The following is a 14,136-nucleotide window of genomic DNA, read 5'->3' as shown; positions in this document are numbered from 1 at the left end:
TCATGTCTTTGTAGGTATCTCTCTGTCTCTGTCTCTGTCTCTCTCTCTCTCAACCTAAGAGTGAGAGAGTGACAGAGTGAGAGAGAGAACTGAGCAGTGAATGAATAAACCAAATTTCCATGTCAAGAATAAGAAAGGGAACTAGGGAGAGACAAGAGACAAAAATACACACTTACCAGAAGATGTGGAGAGAAAGAAAGGGGAAGGAGAGGAAGGGAACAGAGAGGGGGGAGTGTGAAACAGAGAGAAAGGGGTGCACTCTAACAGAAAGAGGAAGAGAGAGCAGAGAGAGGAGAGCAAAACTGAGGTTGCTGACACTGTGAGAGAATATTTATTTTCTCAGCACTTATCATATGGAATAAAAACCTTGTTAAAGTGGGATTTTCTTCAACCTGAATTCAACTGTAAAACAGATTTAATCTCAGACTGATTCTTCTGACGGGACTAGTTTTATTAGGATCCTACTAGTTGTCATAATACCAGTCTGTCTCTGAGATGGGGTCTAGAACTCTTCTACTTGTTCTGGGTGAGTCTAACGTTCTATATCTTTGTAACTTGACTATCGTGTGTGTGTGTGTGTGTGTGTGTGTGTGTGTGTGTGTGTGTGTGTGTGTGTGTGTGTGTGTGTGTGTGTGTGTGTGTGTGTGTGTGTGTGTGTGACAAATAAATAGAAAGGTGGTATTTCATAAATCGTTGTCAGTTATAGTTGAATGGCTACAGAATATTCCAACCATTTACCAACCATGAACCAACCATTTACCAACCATGGATATAGAGTGAATGTTACAACCCTATCTAAGACATGTACAAAATACAAGACTATCTACAATTATATTCCGAACAAACAGAGCATCTCAAACATGCTCAATTAGTGACATGCCTGGTGAGTATGCAGGCCATGGAACAACAGGGACATTTTCAGTATAGTTCCTTGCAACATGGGGCAGTGCATCATCATTCTGAAACAGGAGGTGATGGCGGCGGATTTATTTATTTTATTTTACCTTTATTTAACCAGGTAGGCAAGTTGAGAACAAGTTCTCATTTACAATTGCGACCTGGCCAAGATAAAGCAAAGCAGTTCGACAGATACAACGACACAGAGTTACACATGGAGTAAAACAAACATACAGTCAATAATACAGTATAAACAAGTCTATATACAATGTGAGCAAATGAGGTGAGAAGGGAGGTAAAGGCAAAAAAGGCCATGGTGGCAAAGTAAATCCAATATAGCAAGTAAAACACTGGAATGGTAGTTTTGCAATGGAAGAATGTGCAAAGTAGAAATAAAAATAATGGGGTGCAAAGGAGCAAAATAAATAAATAAATAAAAATTAAATACAGTTGGGAAAGAGGTAGTTGTTTGGGCTAAATTATAGGTGGGCTATGTACAGGTGCAGTAATCTGTGAGCTGCTCTGACAGTTGGTGCTTAAAGCTAGGGAGGGAGATAAGTGTTTCCAGTTTCAGAGATTTTTGTAGTTCGTTCCAGTCATTGGCAGCAGAGAACTGGAAGGAGAGGCGGCCAAAGAAAGAATTGGTTCTGGGGGTGACTAGAGAGATATACCTGCTGGAGCGTGTGCCACAGGTGGGAGATGCTATGGTGACCAGCGAGCTGAGATAAGGGGGGACTTTGCCTAGCAGGGTCTTGTAGATGACATGGAGCCAGTGGGTTTGGTGACGAGTATGAAGCGAGGGCCAGCCAACGAGAGCGTACAGGTCGCAATGGTGAGTAGTATATGGGGCTTTGGTGACAAAACGGATTGCACTGTGATAGACTGCATCCAATTTGTTGAGTAGGGTATTGGCGGCTATTTTGTAAATGACATCGCCAAAGTCGAGGATTGGTAGGATGGTCAGTTTTACAAGGGTATGTTTGGCAGCATGAGTGAAGGATGCTTTGTTGCGAAATAGGAAGCCAATTCTAGATTTAACTTTGGATTGGAGATGTTTGATATGGGTCTGGAAGGAGAGTTTACAGTCTAACCAGACACCTAAGTATTTGTAGTTGTCCACGTATTCTAAGTCAGAGCCGTCCAGAGTAGTGATGTTGGACAGGCGGGTAGGTGCAGGTAGCGATCGGTTGAAGAGCATGCATTTAGTTTTACTTGTATTTAAGAGCAATTGAAGGCCACGGAAGGAGAGTTGTATGGCATTGAAGCTTGCCTGGAGGGTTGTTAACACAGTGTCCAAAGAAGGGCCGGAAGTATACAGAATGGTGTCGTCTGCGTAGAGGTGGATCAGAGACTCACCAGCAGCAAGAGCGACCTCATTGATGTATACAGAGAAGAGAGTCGGTCCAAGAATTGAACCCTGTGGCACCCCCATAGAGACTGCCAGAGGTCCGGACAGCAGACCCTCCGATTTGACACACTGAACTCTATCAGAGAAGTAGTTGGTGAACCAGGCGAGGCAATCATTTGAGAAACCAAGGCTGTCGAGTCTGCCGATGAGGATGTGGTGATTGACAGAGTCGAAAGCCTTGGCCAGATCAATGAATACGGCTGCACAGTAATGTTTCTTATCGATGGCGGTTAAGATATCGTTTAGGACCTTGAGCGTGGCTGAGGTGCACCCATGACCAGCTCTGAAACCAGATTGCATAGCAGAGAAGGTATGGTGAGATTCGAAATGGTCGGTAATCTGTTTGTTGACTTGGCTTTCAAGACCTTAGAAAGGCACGGTAGGATAGATATAGGTCTGTAGCAGTTTGGGTCAAGAGTATCCCCCCCCTTTGAAGAGGGGGATGACCGCAGCTGCTTTCCAATCTTTGGGAATCACAGACGACACGAAAGAGAGGTTGAACAGGCTAGTAATAGGGGTGGCAACAATTTTGGCAGATCATTTTAGAAAGAAAGGGTCCAGATTGTCTAGTCCGGCTGATTTGTAGGGGTCCAGATTTTGCAGCTCTTTCAGAACATCAGCTGAATGGATTTGGGAGAAGGAGAAATGGGGAAGGCTTGGGCGAGTTGCTGTTGGGGGTGCAGTGCTGTTGTCCGGGGTAGGAGTAGCCAGGTGGAAAGCATGGCCAGCCGTAGAAAAATGCTTATTGAAATTCTCAATTATGGTGGATTTATCAGTGGTGACAGTGTTTCCTATCTTCAGTGCAGTGGGCAGCTGGGAGGAGGTGGTCTTATTCTCCATGGACTTTACAGTGTCCCAGAACCTTTTGGAGTTAGTGTTGCAGGAAGCAAATTTCTGCTTGAAAAAGCTAGCCTTGGCTTTTCTAACTGCCTGTGTATAACAGTTTCTAGCTTCCCTGAACAGCTGCATATCACGGGGGCTGTTCGATGCTAATGCAGAACGCCATAGGATGTTTTTGTGTTGGTTAAGGGCAGTCAGGTCTGGGGAGAACCAAGGGCTATATCTGTTCTTGGTTCTAAATTTCTTGAATGGGGCATGTTTATTTAAGATGGTAAGGAAGGCATTTAAAAACAATATCCAGGCATCCTCTACTGACGGGATGAGATCAATATCCTTCCAGGATACCCCGGCCAGGTCGATTAGAAAGGCCTGCTCGCAGAAGTGTTTCAGGGAGCGTTTTACAGTGATGAGTGGGAGGTCGTTTGACCGCTGACCCATTACGGATGCAGGCAATGAGGCAGTGATCGCTGAGATCTTGGTTGAAGACAGCAGAGGTGTATTTAGAGGGCAAGTTGGTTAGGATGATATCTATGAGGGTGCCCGTGTTTAAGGCTTTGGGCAGGTACCTGGTAGGTTCATTGATAATTTGTGTGAGATTGAGGGCATCAAGTTTAGATTTTAGGATGGCTGGGGTGTTAAGCATGTTCCAGTTTAGGTCGCCTAGCACCACGAACTCTGAAGATAGATGGGGGGCAATCAGTTCACATATGGTGTCCAGAGCACAGCTGAGGGGCAGAGGGTGGTCTATAGCAGGTGGCAACGGTGAGAGACTTGTTTTTAGAGAGGTGGATTTTTAAAAGTAGAAGTTCAAATTGTTTGGGTACAGACCTGGATAGTAGGACAGAACACTGCAGGCTATCTTTGCAGTAGATTGCAACACCGCCCCCTTTGGCAGTTCTATCTTGTCTGAAAATGTTGTAGTTTGGAATTAAAATTGAATGGGATGAATGGCACAACAATAGGCTTCAGGATCTCATCAAGGTACCTCTGTGTATTCAAGTGGCCAACAATAAAATGCAATTGCGTTCGTCATCCAGAGCTTCAGACTGCCCATAACATAACCCCACCGCCACCATGGGGCACTGTGTTCACAATGTTGACATCAGCAAACCACTCCCTAACATGACATCATACATGTAGTCTGTGGTTGTTAGGCTTGTTGGACGTACTGCCAAATTCTGTAAAACTATGTTGGAGGCTTATAGTAGAGAAATGAAGATTCAATTCTCTGGCAACAGCTCTGGTGGACATTCCTCAAGTCCTCATGCCAATTACACACTCCCTCAAAACTTGAGAAATTTGTGGCATTGTGTTGTGTGACAAAACTGGCCATTTTAGAATGGCCTTTTATTGTCACCTGCACAAGGTGCACCTGTGTAATGCTGTTTAATCAGCTTCTTAACATGCCACACCTGTCAGGTAGATAGATTATCAGGGCAAATGAGAAATGCTCAGACATTTCTTTGATATTTTATTTAATTTCATGAAACTTGGGACCAACACATTACATGTTGCATTTATATTTTTGTTCAGTGTAGTTTATTGACAGTGTTTATACTGTAGTGTGTATATTGTGTAGTGTACCCCATAACGACAAGGCTAAAAGGTTGTTGTTTTGTTTTTTTGCAAATGCGTTAAAATTTAAACACAGAAATACCTTATTTAAATAAGTATTCAGACCCTTAGCTATGAGACTCGAAATTGAGCTCAGGTGCATCCTGTTTCCATTGATCATCCTTGAGGTGTTTTTACAACTTGATTGGAGTCCACCTGTGGTAAATTCATTTGATTGGACATGATTTGAAAGGCACACATCTGTCTACATAAGGTCCCACAGCTGAGCAAAAACCAAGCCATGAGGTCGAAGGATTTGTCCGTAGAGCTTTGAGACAGGGTTGTGTTGAGGCACAGACCTGAGGAAGGGTACCAAAGCATGTCTGGAGCATTGAAGGTCCTCAAGAACACAGTGGCCTCCATCATTCTTAAATGGAATAAGTTTGGAATCACCAAGACTCTTCCTAGAGCTGGCCGCCCTGCCAAACTGAGCAATCGGGGAAAAAGGGCCTTGGTAAGGGAGGTGACCATGAACACGATGGTCACTCTGACAGAGCTCCAGAGTTCCTCTGTGGAGATGGGAGAACCTTCCAGAAGGACAAATATCTTTGCAGCACTCCACTTCATGGTAGAGTGGCCAGATGGAAGCCACTCCTGAGCAAAAGGCACATGACAGCCCATTGGAGTTTGCCAAAATGCACCTTAGGACTCTCAGATATATATGTTTTTACCTTTATTTAACTAGGCAAGTCAGTTAAGAACAAATTCTTATTTTCAATGACAGCCTAGGAACAGTGGGTTACCTTCCTGTTCAGGGGCAGAACGACAGACCTTGTCAGCTCGGGGATTTGAACTTGCAACCTTTCGGTTACAAGTCCACTGCTCTAACCACTAGGCTACCCTGCCGCCCCATTTTGAGGAACAAGATTCTCTGGTCTGGTGAAACCAAGCTTGGACTCTTTGGCCTGAATGCCAAGCATCACGTCTGGAGGAAACCTGGCACCATCCCTAAGGTGAAGCATGGTGGTGGATAAGATGAATGGTGCAAAGTACAGATAGATCCTTGATGAAAACCTGCTCCGGAGTGCATAGAATCTCAGACTGGGGCAAAGGTTCACCTTCCAACAAGACAACAACATTAAGCACACAGCCAAGACAATGCAAGAGTGGCTTCGGGACAAGTCTCTAAATGTCCTTGAGTGGCCCAGCCAGAGCCCAGACTTGAACTCGATAGAACATCTCTGTAGAGACCTGAAAACAGCTGTCCAGCGACGCTTCCCATCCAACCTGACAGAGCTTGAGAGAATCTGCAGAGAAGAATGGGAGAAACTCCCCAAATACAGGTGTGCCAAGCTTGTAGTGTCATATCCAAGAAAACTCAAGGCTGTAATCACTACCAAAGGTGCTTCAACACATTACTGAGTAAAGGGTCTGAATACTTATGATAATGTGATATATATTTTTTTTGATGTAAATAAATGCTATAACATTCTAGAAACCTGTTTTTTGCGTTGTCATAATGGGGTATTGTGGGTAGATTGATGAGAAAAAATAAGATTTACTCGACTGTAGAATAAGGCTGTAATGTAACAAAATATAGAAAATGTCAAGAGGTCTGAATACTTTCCCGAATACACTGTATAGACAGGTTTAGTGTTTATAGACAGGTTTAGTGTTTATAGACAGGTTTAGTGTTTATAGACAGGTTTAGTGTTTATAGACAGGTTTAGTGTTTATAGACAGGTTTAGTGTGTATAGACAGGTTTAGTGTTTATAGACAGGTTTAGTGTGTATAGACAGGTTTAGTGTGTATAGACAGGTTTAGTGTGTATAGACAGGTTTAGTGTGTATAGACAGGTTTAGTGTTTATAGATAGGTTTATGTTTATTGACAGGTTCAGTATGTATAAGACAGGTTTAGTATGTTATAGACAGGTTAGTGTTTATAGACAGGTTTATGTTTATAGACAGGTTTAGTGTGTATAGACAGTTTAGTGTGTATAGACAGTTTATGTTTATAGACAGGTTTAGTGTTTATAGACAGGTTTAGTGTTTATAGACAGTTTTAGTGTTACTATGACAGGTTTAGTGTGTATAGACAGGTTCAGTGTTTATAGACAGGTTTAGTGTTATATAGACTAGGTTTAGTGTTTATATATGGTTTAGTGTTTATAGACAGGTTTAGTGTTTATAGACAGTTTTAGTGTGTATAGACAGGTTTAGTGTGTATAGACAGGTTTAGTGTTTATAGACAGTTTTAGTGGTGTATAGTTTAGTGTGTATAGACAGGTTTAGTGTTTATAGACAGGTTTAGTGTTTATAGACAGGTTTAGTGTGTATAGACAGGTTTAGTGTGTATAGACAGGTTTAGTGTGTATAGACAGGTTTAGTGTGTATAGACAGTTGTAGTGTGTGTAGACAGTTTGGCAGTTCTCAGACGTCAGCTTGTGTTATGTTATACTATGGTTTGGTATGTAGTTTTATGTTATATGTTAAGATAACATAACATCTTAATATACGTTAGCAACTATGTTATATTATGCAATAAGTTAGTATATGTTATTGTATGTGTCACTATACTGTATGTAAGGCACGTTCAGGTAGTTATGTTATGGATGTAGTACTATGTTCAGGTAGTTATGTTATGGATGTAGTACTATGTTCAGGTAGTTGTGTTATGGATGTAGTACTATGTTCAGGTAGTTGTGTTATGGATGTAGTACTATGTTCAGGTAGTTGTGTTATGGATGTTATGGATGTAGTACTATGTTCAGGTAGTTATGTTATGGATGTAGTACTATGTTCAGGTAGTTATGTTATGGATGTAGTACTATGTTCAGGTAGTTATGTTATGGATGTAGTACTATGTTCAGGTAGTGTGTTATGGATGTTATGGATTTAGTACTATGTTCAGGTAACCTTATGTTATGGATGTAGTACTATGTTCACAGTTGTTTATGGATGTAGTACTATGTTCAGGTAGTTATGTTATGGATGTAGTACTATGTTCAGGTAGTTATGTTATGGATGTAGTACTATGTTCAGGTAGTGTGTATGACATTAGTACTATGTGGATGTGTTATGGATGTAGTACTATGTTCAGGTAGTTAATATGGATGTTATGGATGTAGTACTATGTTCAGGTAGTTATGTTATGGATGGTACTATGTTCAGGTAGTTGTTTATGGATGTAGTACTATGTTCAGGTAGTTATGTTATGGATGTAGTACTATGTTCAGGTAGTTGTGTTATGGATGTAGTACTATGTTCAGGTAGTTATGTTATGGATATTATGTGTAGTACTATGTTCAGGTTGTGAAATGTTATGTGTAGTACTATGTTAAGGATGTTATGGATGTTATGGATGTAGACTATGTTCAGTAGTTGTGTTATGGATGTTATGGACTCAGTACTATGTTCAGGTAGTTATGTTATGGATGTTATGGATGTAGTACTATGTAGTAATAGCCGGAGCACACATATTACCCTCGAGCAGTTTCATGGCAAACGTTGTTTAAAATTAATCCTCAAGTTGTTTTTCAAATATCTATTCGATAATATATACGTCGTGGACAATTAATTTTTCAGTAGGACCGATTGGAGTAATGGCTACCTCTGTATTTTACGTTTAGTCACCCTGGGAGCCATCAGGTGACCACTTACGCAATGTACGCAATAAATGCGTAAAACTACGTCACAATGCTTACTGTCTTCTACACACTTGGGGAATACGTAGAAAGCGTAAGCTGGTTGATAGCACATTCACAGCTTAATAGGGACTCATTGGAACGCAGCGCTTTCAAAATATGGGGCACTTCCTGATTGGATTTTTCTCAGGCTTTCGCCAGCAACATCAGTTCTGTTATACTCACAGACAATATCTTTACAGTTTTGGAAACGTTACAGTCAATTATATTATATTATTATTATATTATATATAATTATAATTACATCTTCTAGCATCTTGTCCTGACAAAATAGCCCATTTAAAACCCCCTAGTCACAACAGGTTTTAACAAGTCACATAATAATGTGCATGGACTCATTATGTGTTCAGTGAAATATATACATTATCATGATGATGTGGCTGGAGACACTTTTCTTCTTAGAAGTCCAATATCTTGACAACTTTACTGCTGACATGCAAAACATAATGAAACAAACACTCTACTTTAGTTTTTGAGTAATTCCTTTACGTTTAGTAACCTAGTTATAATATCTCTGTCTTCTCTACTATACTTCAGTTTAGTAACCTAGTTATAATATCTCTGTCTTCTCTACTATACTTCAGTTTAGTAACCTAGTTATAATATCTCTGTCTTCTCTACTATACTTCAGTTTAGTAACCTAGTTATAATATCTCTGTCTTCTCTACTATACTTCAGTTTAGTAACCTAGTTATAATATCTCTGTCTTCTCTACTATACTTCAGTTTAGTAACCTAGTTATAATATCTCTGTCTTCTCTACTATACTTCAGTTTAGTAACCTAGTTATAATATCTCTGTCTTCTCTACTATACTTCAGTTTAGTAACCTAGTTATAATATCTCTGTCTTCTCTACTATACTTCAGTTTAGTAACCTAGTTATAATATCTCTGTCTTCTCTACTATACTTCAGTTTAGTAACCTAGTTATAATATCTCTGTCTTCTCTACTATACATCAGTTTAATAACCTAGTTATAATATCTCTGTCTTCTCTACTATACATCAGTTTAATAACTAGTAAAACAATTTTTTAAAAGTATTTTCCTAGTGATTATACGCATGTGTTTATAATGCACTAGCCTATGGAACAGAGTGCCATTTGGGATGAACAAATTGTTGATAAAAGTAATAAAAACAATTGCATCCAGACGAGGTCCAGACTGCTGTGGTGTTGACAGGGATGGGAATGACGCTAATCCGAGGCTGGGATAGTAGGAAACTGGTTAAATAACTCTCTTTGTTTCTCTGACTCTCCTCACAGGTCTTCATTTCACTCTTCTGGGGAACCTAGAGGCCATAGATTGCGGCCTGGGCTTCACAGCCAAAGGGAGAAAACAATGTGATGATATAGATGAGTGTAAAGAGAAGGACAGTAAACCACCCTGTGGAAGTAAAGCCACGTGTTACAACACACAGGGAAGCTTCCACTGTCAGTGTCAACCTGGGTTCATATCCACAAAGACTTTCAAGTATACTCCTCCCACTGGGGAGTGTAAGGGTGAGTATTCAAGTGTCTGTGTGTGTGTGTGTGTGTGTGTGTGATGTGTGTGTAGGTGGGGAGGGGGGAGTGTGTGTATTATTCTATGTGTGTGTGGAGGGTGTGTGTAATGTGTGTGTGTGTGTGTGTGTGTGTGTGTGTGTGTGTGTGTTATGTGTGTGTGTGTGTGTGTGTGTGATAATGTTTTTCATGTCAAGGGAACGAACCATTACTATTCAGAGTCCTCTCATCTGTGCAATATTGAGAGTTTATAGAGAATGTTAATAATCATCAACTTTGTGGGGGGGGATAATGATATTATTCTATGTGTAGGGGAGGGGGGTGATAATGGTATTATTCTATGTGTAGGTGGGGAGGGGGTGATAATGATATTATTCTATGTGTAGGTGGGGAGGGGGGGATGATAATGATATTATTCTATGTGTAGGTGGGGAGGGGGTGATAATGATATTATTCTATGTGTAGGTGGGGAGGGGTGAGGATAATGATATTATTATTCTATGTGTAGGTGGGGAGGGGGGGATAATGATATTATTCTATGTGTAGGTGGGGAGGGGGGTGATAATGATATTATTCTATGTGTAGGTGGGGAGGTTGGGATAATGATATTATTCTATGTGTAGGTGGGGAGGGGGGATAATGATATTATTCTATGTGTAGGTGGGGAGGGGGGATAATGATATTATTCTATGTGTAGGTGGGGAGGGGGTGATAATGATATTATTCTATGTGTAGGTGGGGAGGTGGGATAATGATATTATTCTATGTGTAGGTGGGGGGAGGGGGTGGGGAGGGGGGATAATGATATTATTCTATGTGTAGGTGGGGAGGGGGGGGATAATGATATTATTCTATGTGTAGGTGGGGAGGGGGGGGGATAATGATATTATTCTATGTGTAGGTGGGGAGGGGGGATAATGATATTATTCTATGTGTAGGTGGGGAGGGGGGGAGGATAATGATATTATTCTATGTGTAGGTAGGGGATGGGGGATAATGATATTATTCTATGTGTAGGTGGGGAGGGGAGGGGGAGGGGAGGGGTAATGATATTATTCTATGTGTAGGTGGGGAGGGGGAGGGGGTGATAATGATATTATTCTATGTCTAATGATATTATTCTATGTGTAGGTGGGGAGGGGGGATAATGATATTATTCTATGTGTAGGTGGGGGAGGGGATAATGATATTATTCTATGTGTAGGTGGGGAGGGGGTGATAATGATATTATTCTATGTGTAGGTGGGGAGGGGAGGGGGAGGATAATGATATTATTCTATGTGTAGGTGGGGAGGGGGGGATAATGATATTATTCTATGTGTAGGTGGGGAGGGGTGATAATGATATTATTCTATGTGTAGGTGGGGGGGGAGAGGGGATTATTCTATGTGGGTGATAATGATAATGATATTATTCTATGTGTAGGTGGGGAGGGGGGGGGATAATGATATTATTCTATGTGTAGGTGGGGAGGGGGTGATAATGATATTATTCTATGTGTAGGTGGGGAGGGGGATAATGATATTATTCTATGTGTAGGTGGGGAGGGGAGGGGGTGATAATGATATTATTCTATGTGTAGGTGGGGAGGGGGATAATGATATTATTCTATGTGTGGGGAGGGGGGGGGGATAATGATATTATTCTATGTGTAGGTGGGGAGGGGATAATGGTGTAGGTGGGGGGGATAATGATATTATTCTATGTGTAGGTGGGGAGGGGGGGATAATGATATTATTCTATGTGTAGGTGGGGAGGGGAGGGGATAATGATATTATTCTATGTGTAGGTGGGGAGGGGTGATAATGATATTATTCTATGTGTAGGTGGGGAGGGGGGGGTGATAATGATATTATTCTATGTGTAGGTGGGGAGGGGGTGATAATGATATTATTCTATGTGTAGGTGGGGAGGGGGGGGGAGATAATGATATTATTCTATGTGTAGGTGGGGAGGGGAGGGGGTGTAGGTGGGGGAGATAATGATATTATTCTATGTGTAGGTGGGGAGGGGGGGGATAATGATATTATTCTATGTGTAGGTGGGGAGGGGGGGGGGGATAATGATATTATTATATGTGTAGGTGGGGAGGGGGGGTAATGATATTATTCTATGTGTAGGTGGGGAGGGGGTGTGATAATAAAATTGTAATACATTTCAAATTTGACATGGTACCTGTTTCTTAAATTCTATAAGCCCATAACCATGTGTGTGAGGTGGATACTTTGGTTTCAAAGTAGATGTGTTTAAGACTACCAAGCCACACTCTGTGTGGCTCTCTTTCTCTCTCTCTCTTTCTGTCTCCATTCCCGCTCTTCCCCCTCCCACGCTCCATCTCTCACCATCTCTCTCTCTCTCTCTCTCTCTCTTTCTGTCTCCATTCCCACTCTTCCCCCTCCCACCTCCATCTCTCACCATCTCTCACCATCTCTCACCATCTCTCTCTCTCTCTCTCTCTTTGGGGAGGGGAGGGGGATATGTCTCCATTCCCGCTCTTCCCCCTCCCACGCTCCATCTCTCACCATCTCTCACCATCTCTCAGGTCATCTCTCTCTCTCTCTCTCTCTCTCTCTCTTTCTGTCTCCATTCCTATCTTCCCCCTCCCACGCTCCATCTCTCACCATCTCTCACCATCTCTCTCTCTCTCTCTCTCTCTCTCTTTCTGTCTCCATTCCCGCTCTTCCCCCTCCCACGCTCCATCTCTCACCATCTCTCACCATCTCTCACCATCTCTCTCTCTCTCTCTCTCTCTCTTTTTCTGTCTCCATTCCCGCTCTTCCCCCTCCCACGCTCCATCTCTCACCATCTCTCTCTCTCTCTCCCTCTCTCTCTTTCTGTCTCCATTCCCGCTCTTCCCCTCCCACGCTCCATCTCTCACCATCTCTCTCACCATCTCTCACCATCTTTCTCACCATCTCTCACCATCATCTCTCACCATCTCTCTCTCTCTCTCTCTCCCTCTTCTGTGTCTGTCTCCATTCCCGCTCTTCCCCCTCCCACGCTCCATCTCTCACCATCTCTCACCATCTCTCACCATCTCTCTCTCTCTCTTCTCTCTCTCTTTCTGTCTCCATTCCCGCTCTTCCCCCTCCCACGCTCCATCTCTCATCTCATCTCTCACCATCTCTCTCTCTCCCTCTCTCTCTTTCTGTCTCCATTCCCGCTCTTCCCCCTCCCACGCTCCATCTCTCACCATCTCTCTCTCTCTCTCTCTCTCTTCTCTCTCTGTGTCTCCATTCCATCTCTCCCTTCTACGCTCCATCTCTCATGATCTCTCTCTCTCTCTCTCCTCTCTCTCTTTCTGTCTCCATTCCCGCTCTTCCCCCTCCCACGCTCCATCTCTCACCAACGCTCCATCTTTCCATCTCTGTGTGCAGACATGGATGAGTGTAAGGAGCAGACTGCTGATTGCCCCAACAACTCATCCTGTGTGAACACCCCAGGGTCCTACACCTGCATCTGCCAGTCTGGGTACAAACTAACAGAGAGCAGGTGTGAGGGTGAGAAACATGCTTTTATCATATGGGACTCCTTTCAACGTGTCACATCGTATAAGTGTGTGTGAGAGAGAGTGTGTGTGTGTGTGTGTGTGTGTGTGAGTACTGTGTGTGTGTGTACTGTGTGCGTGTGTGGGTGTGTTTGTGTGTGTGTGTGAGTACTGTGTGTGTGTGTGTGTGTGTACTATGTGTGTGTGTGTGTGTGTGTACTGTGTGTGTGTGTGTGTGTACTGTGTGTGTGTGTGTGTGTAGTGTGTGTGTGTGTGTGTAATGTGTGTGTGTGTGTGTGTGTGTGTGTGGGTGTGTGTGTGTACTGTGTGTGTGTGTGTACTGTGTGTGTGTGTGTGTGGTGTGTGTGTGTGTGTGTGTGTGTGTGTGTGTGTGTGTGTGTGTGTGTGTGTGTGTGTGTGTGTGTGTGTGTGTGTGTGTGTGTGTGAGGTAATGTTCAGAGTCCTCTTATCTGTGTGTGTGTGTGTGTATGAGAATGTAATGTGTGTGTGTGTGTGTGTACATGTCGAGGGTAATGATATTATTCTATCTGTATCTGTGGAGGGGGAGGGGGATATAATGATATTATTCTATCGAGAATGTTAATAATTGTTCTATCATTGTGTGGTGGGGGGTGATAATGATATTATTCTATGTGTAGGTGGGGAGGGGAGGGGGATGAATAATGATATTATTCTATGTGTAGGTGGGGAGGGGGGGGAATAATGATATTATTCTATGTGTAGG

The 14,136-nt window shown here is 42.4% G+C and overlaps 1 protein-coding gene across 1 annotated transcript; it reads left to right on the top strand.

The window, feature by feature from the left end:
• Positions 1–267: 267 nt before the first annotated feature.
• On the top strand, positions 268–13,404 carry LOC121843315 (adhesion G protein-coupled receptor E5-like; the record flags this gene model as incomplete). The annotated part of the gene is given in 3 exon segments (XM_042312916.1): positions 268–526; positions 9,668–9,904; positions 13,282–13,404. Coding segments are annotated over 3 exon segments (391 nt in total), but the record flags the coding sequence as incomplete, so codon positions are not given.
• Positions 13,405–14,136: the final 732 nt, after the last annotated feature.

The sequence above is a fragment of the Oncorhynchus tshawytscha genome, unplaced genomic scaffold (assembly GCF_018296145.1).
Source record: "Oncorhynchus tshawytscha isolate Ot180627B unplaced genomic scaffold, Otsh_v2.0 Un_contig_11027_pilon_pilon, whole genome shotgun sequence".
NCBI classification, from domain to species: domain Eukaryota; kingdom Metazoa; phylum Chordata; class Actinopteri; order Salmoniformes; family Salmonidae; genus Oncorhynchus; species Oncorhynchus tshawytscha.
The sequence above is the reverse complement of the archived record's forward strand: the minus strand, read 5'-3'. Positions and strand labels throughout refer to the sequence as shown.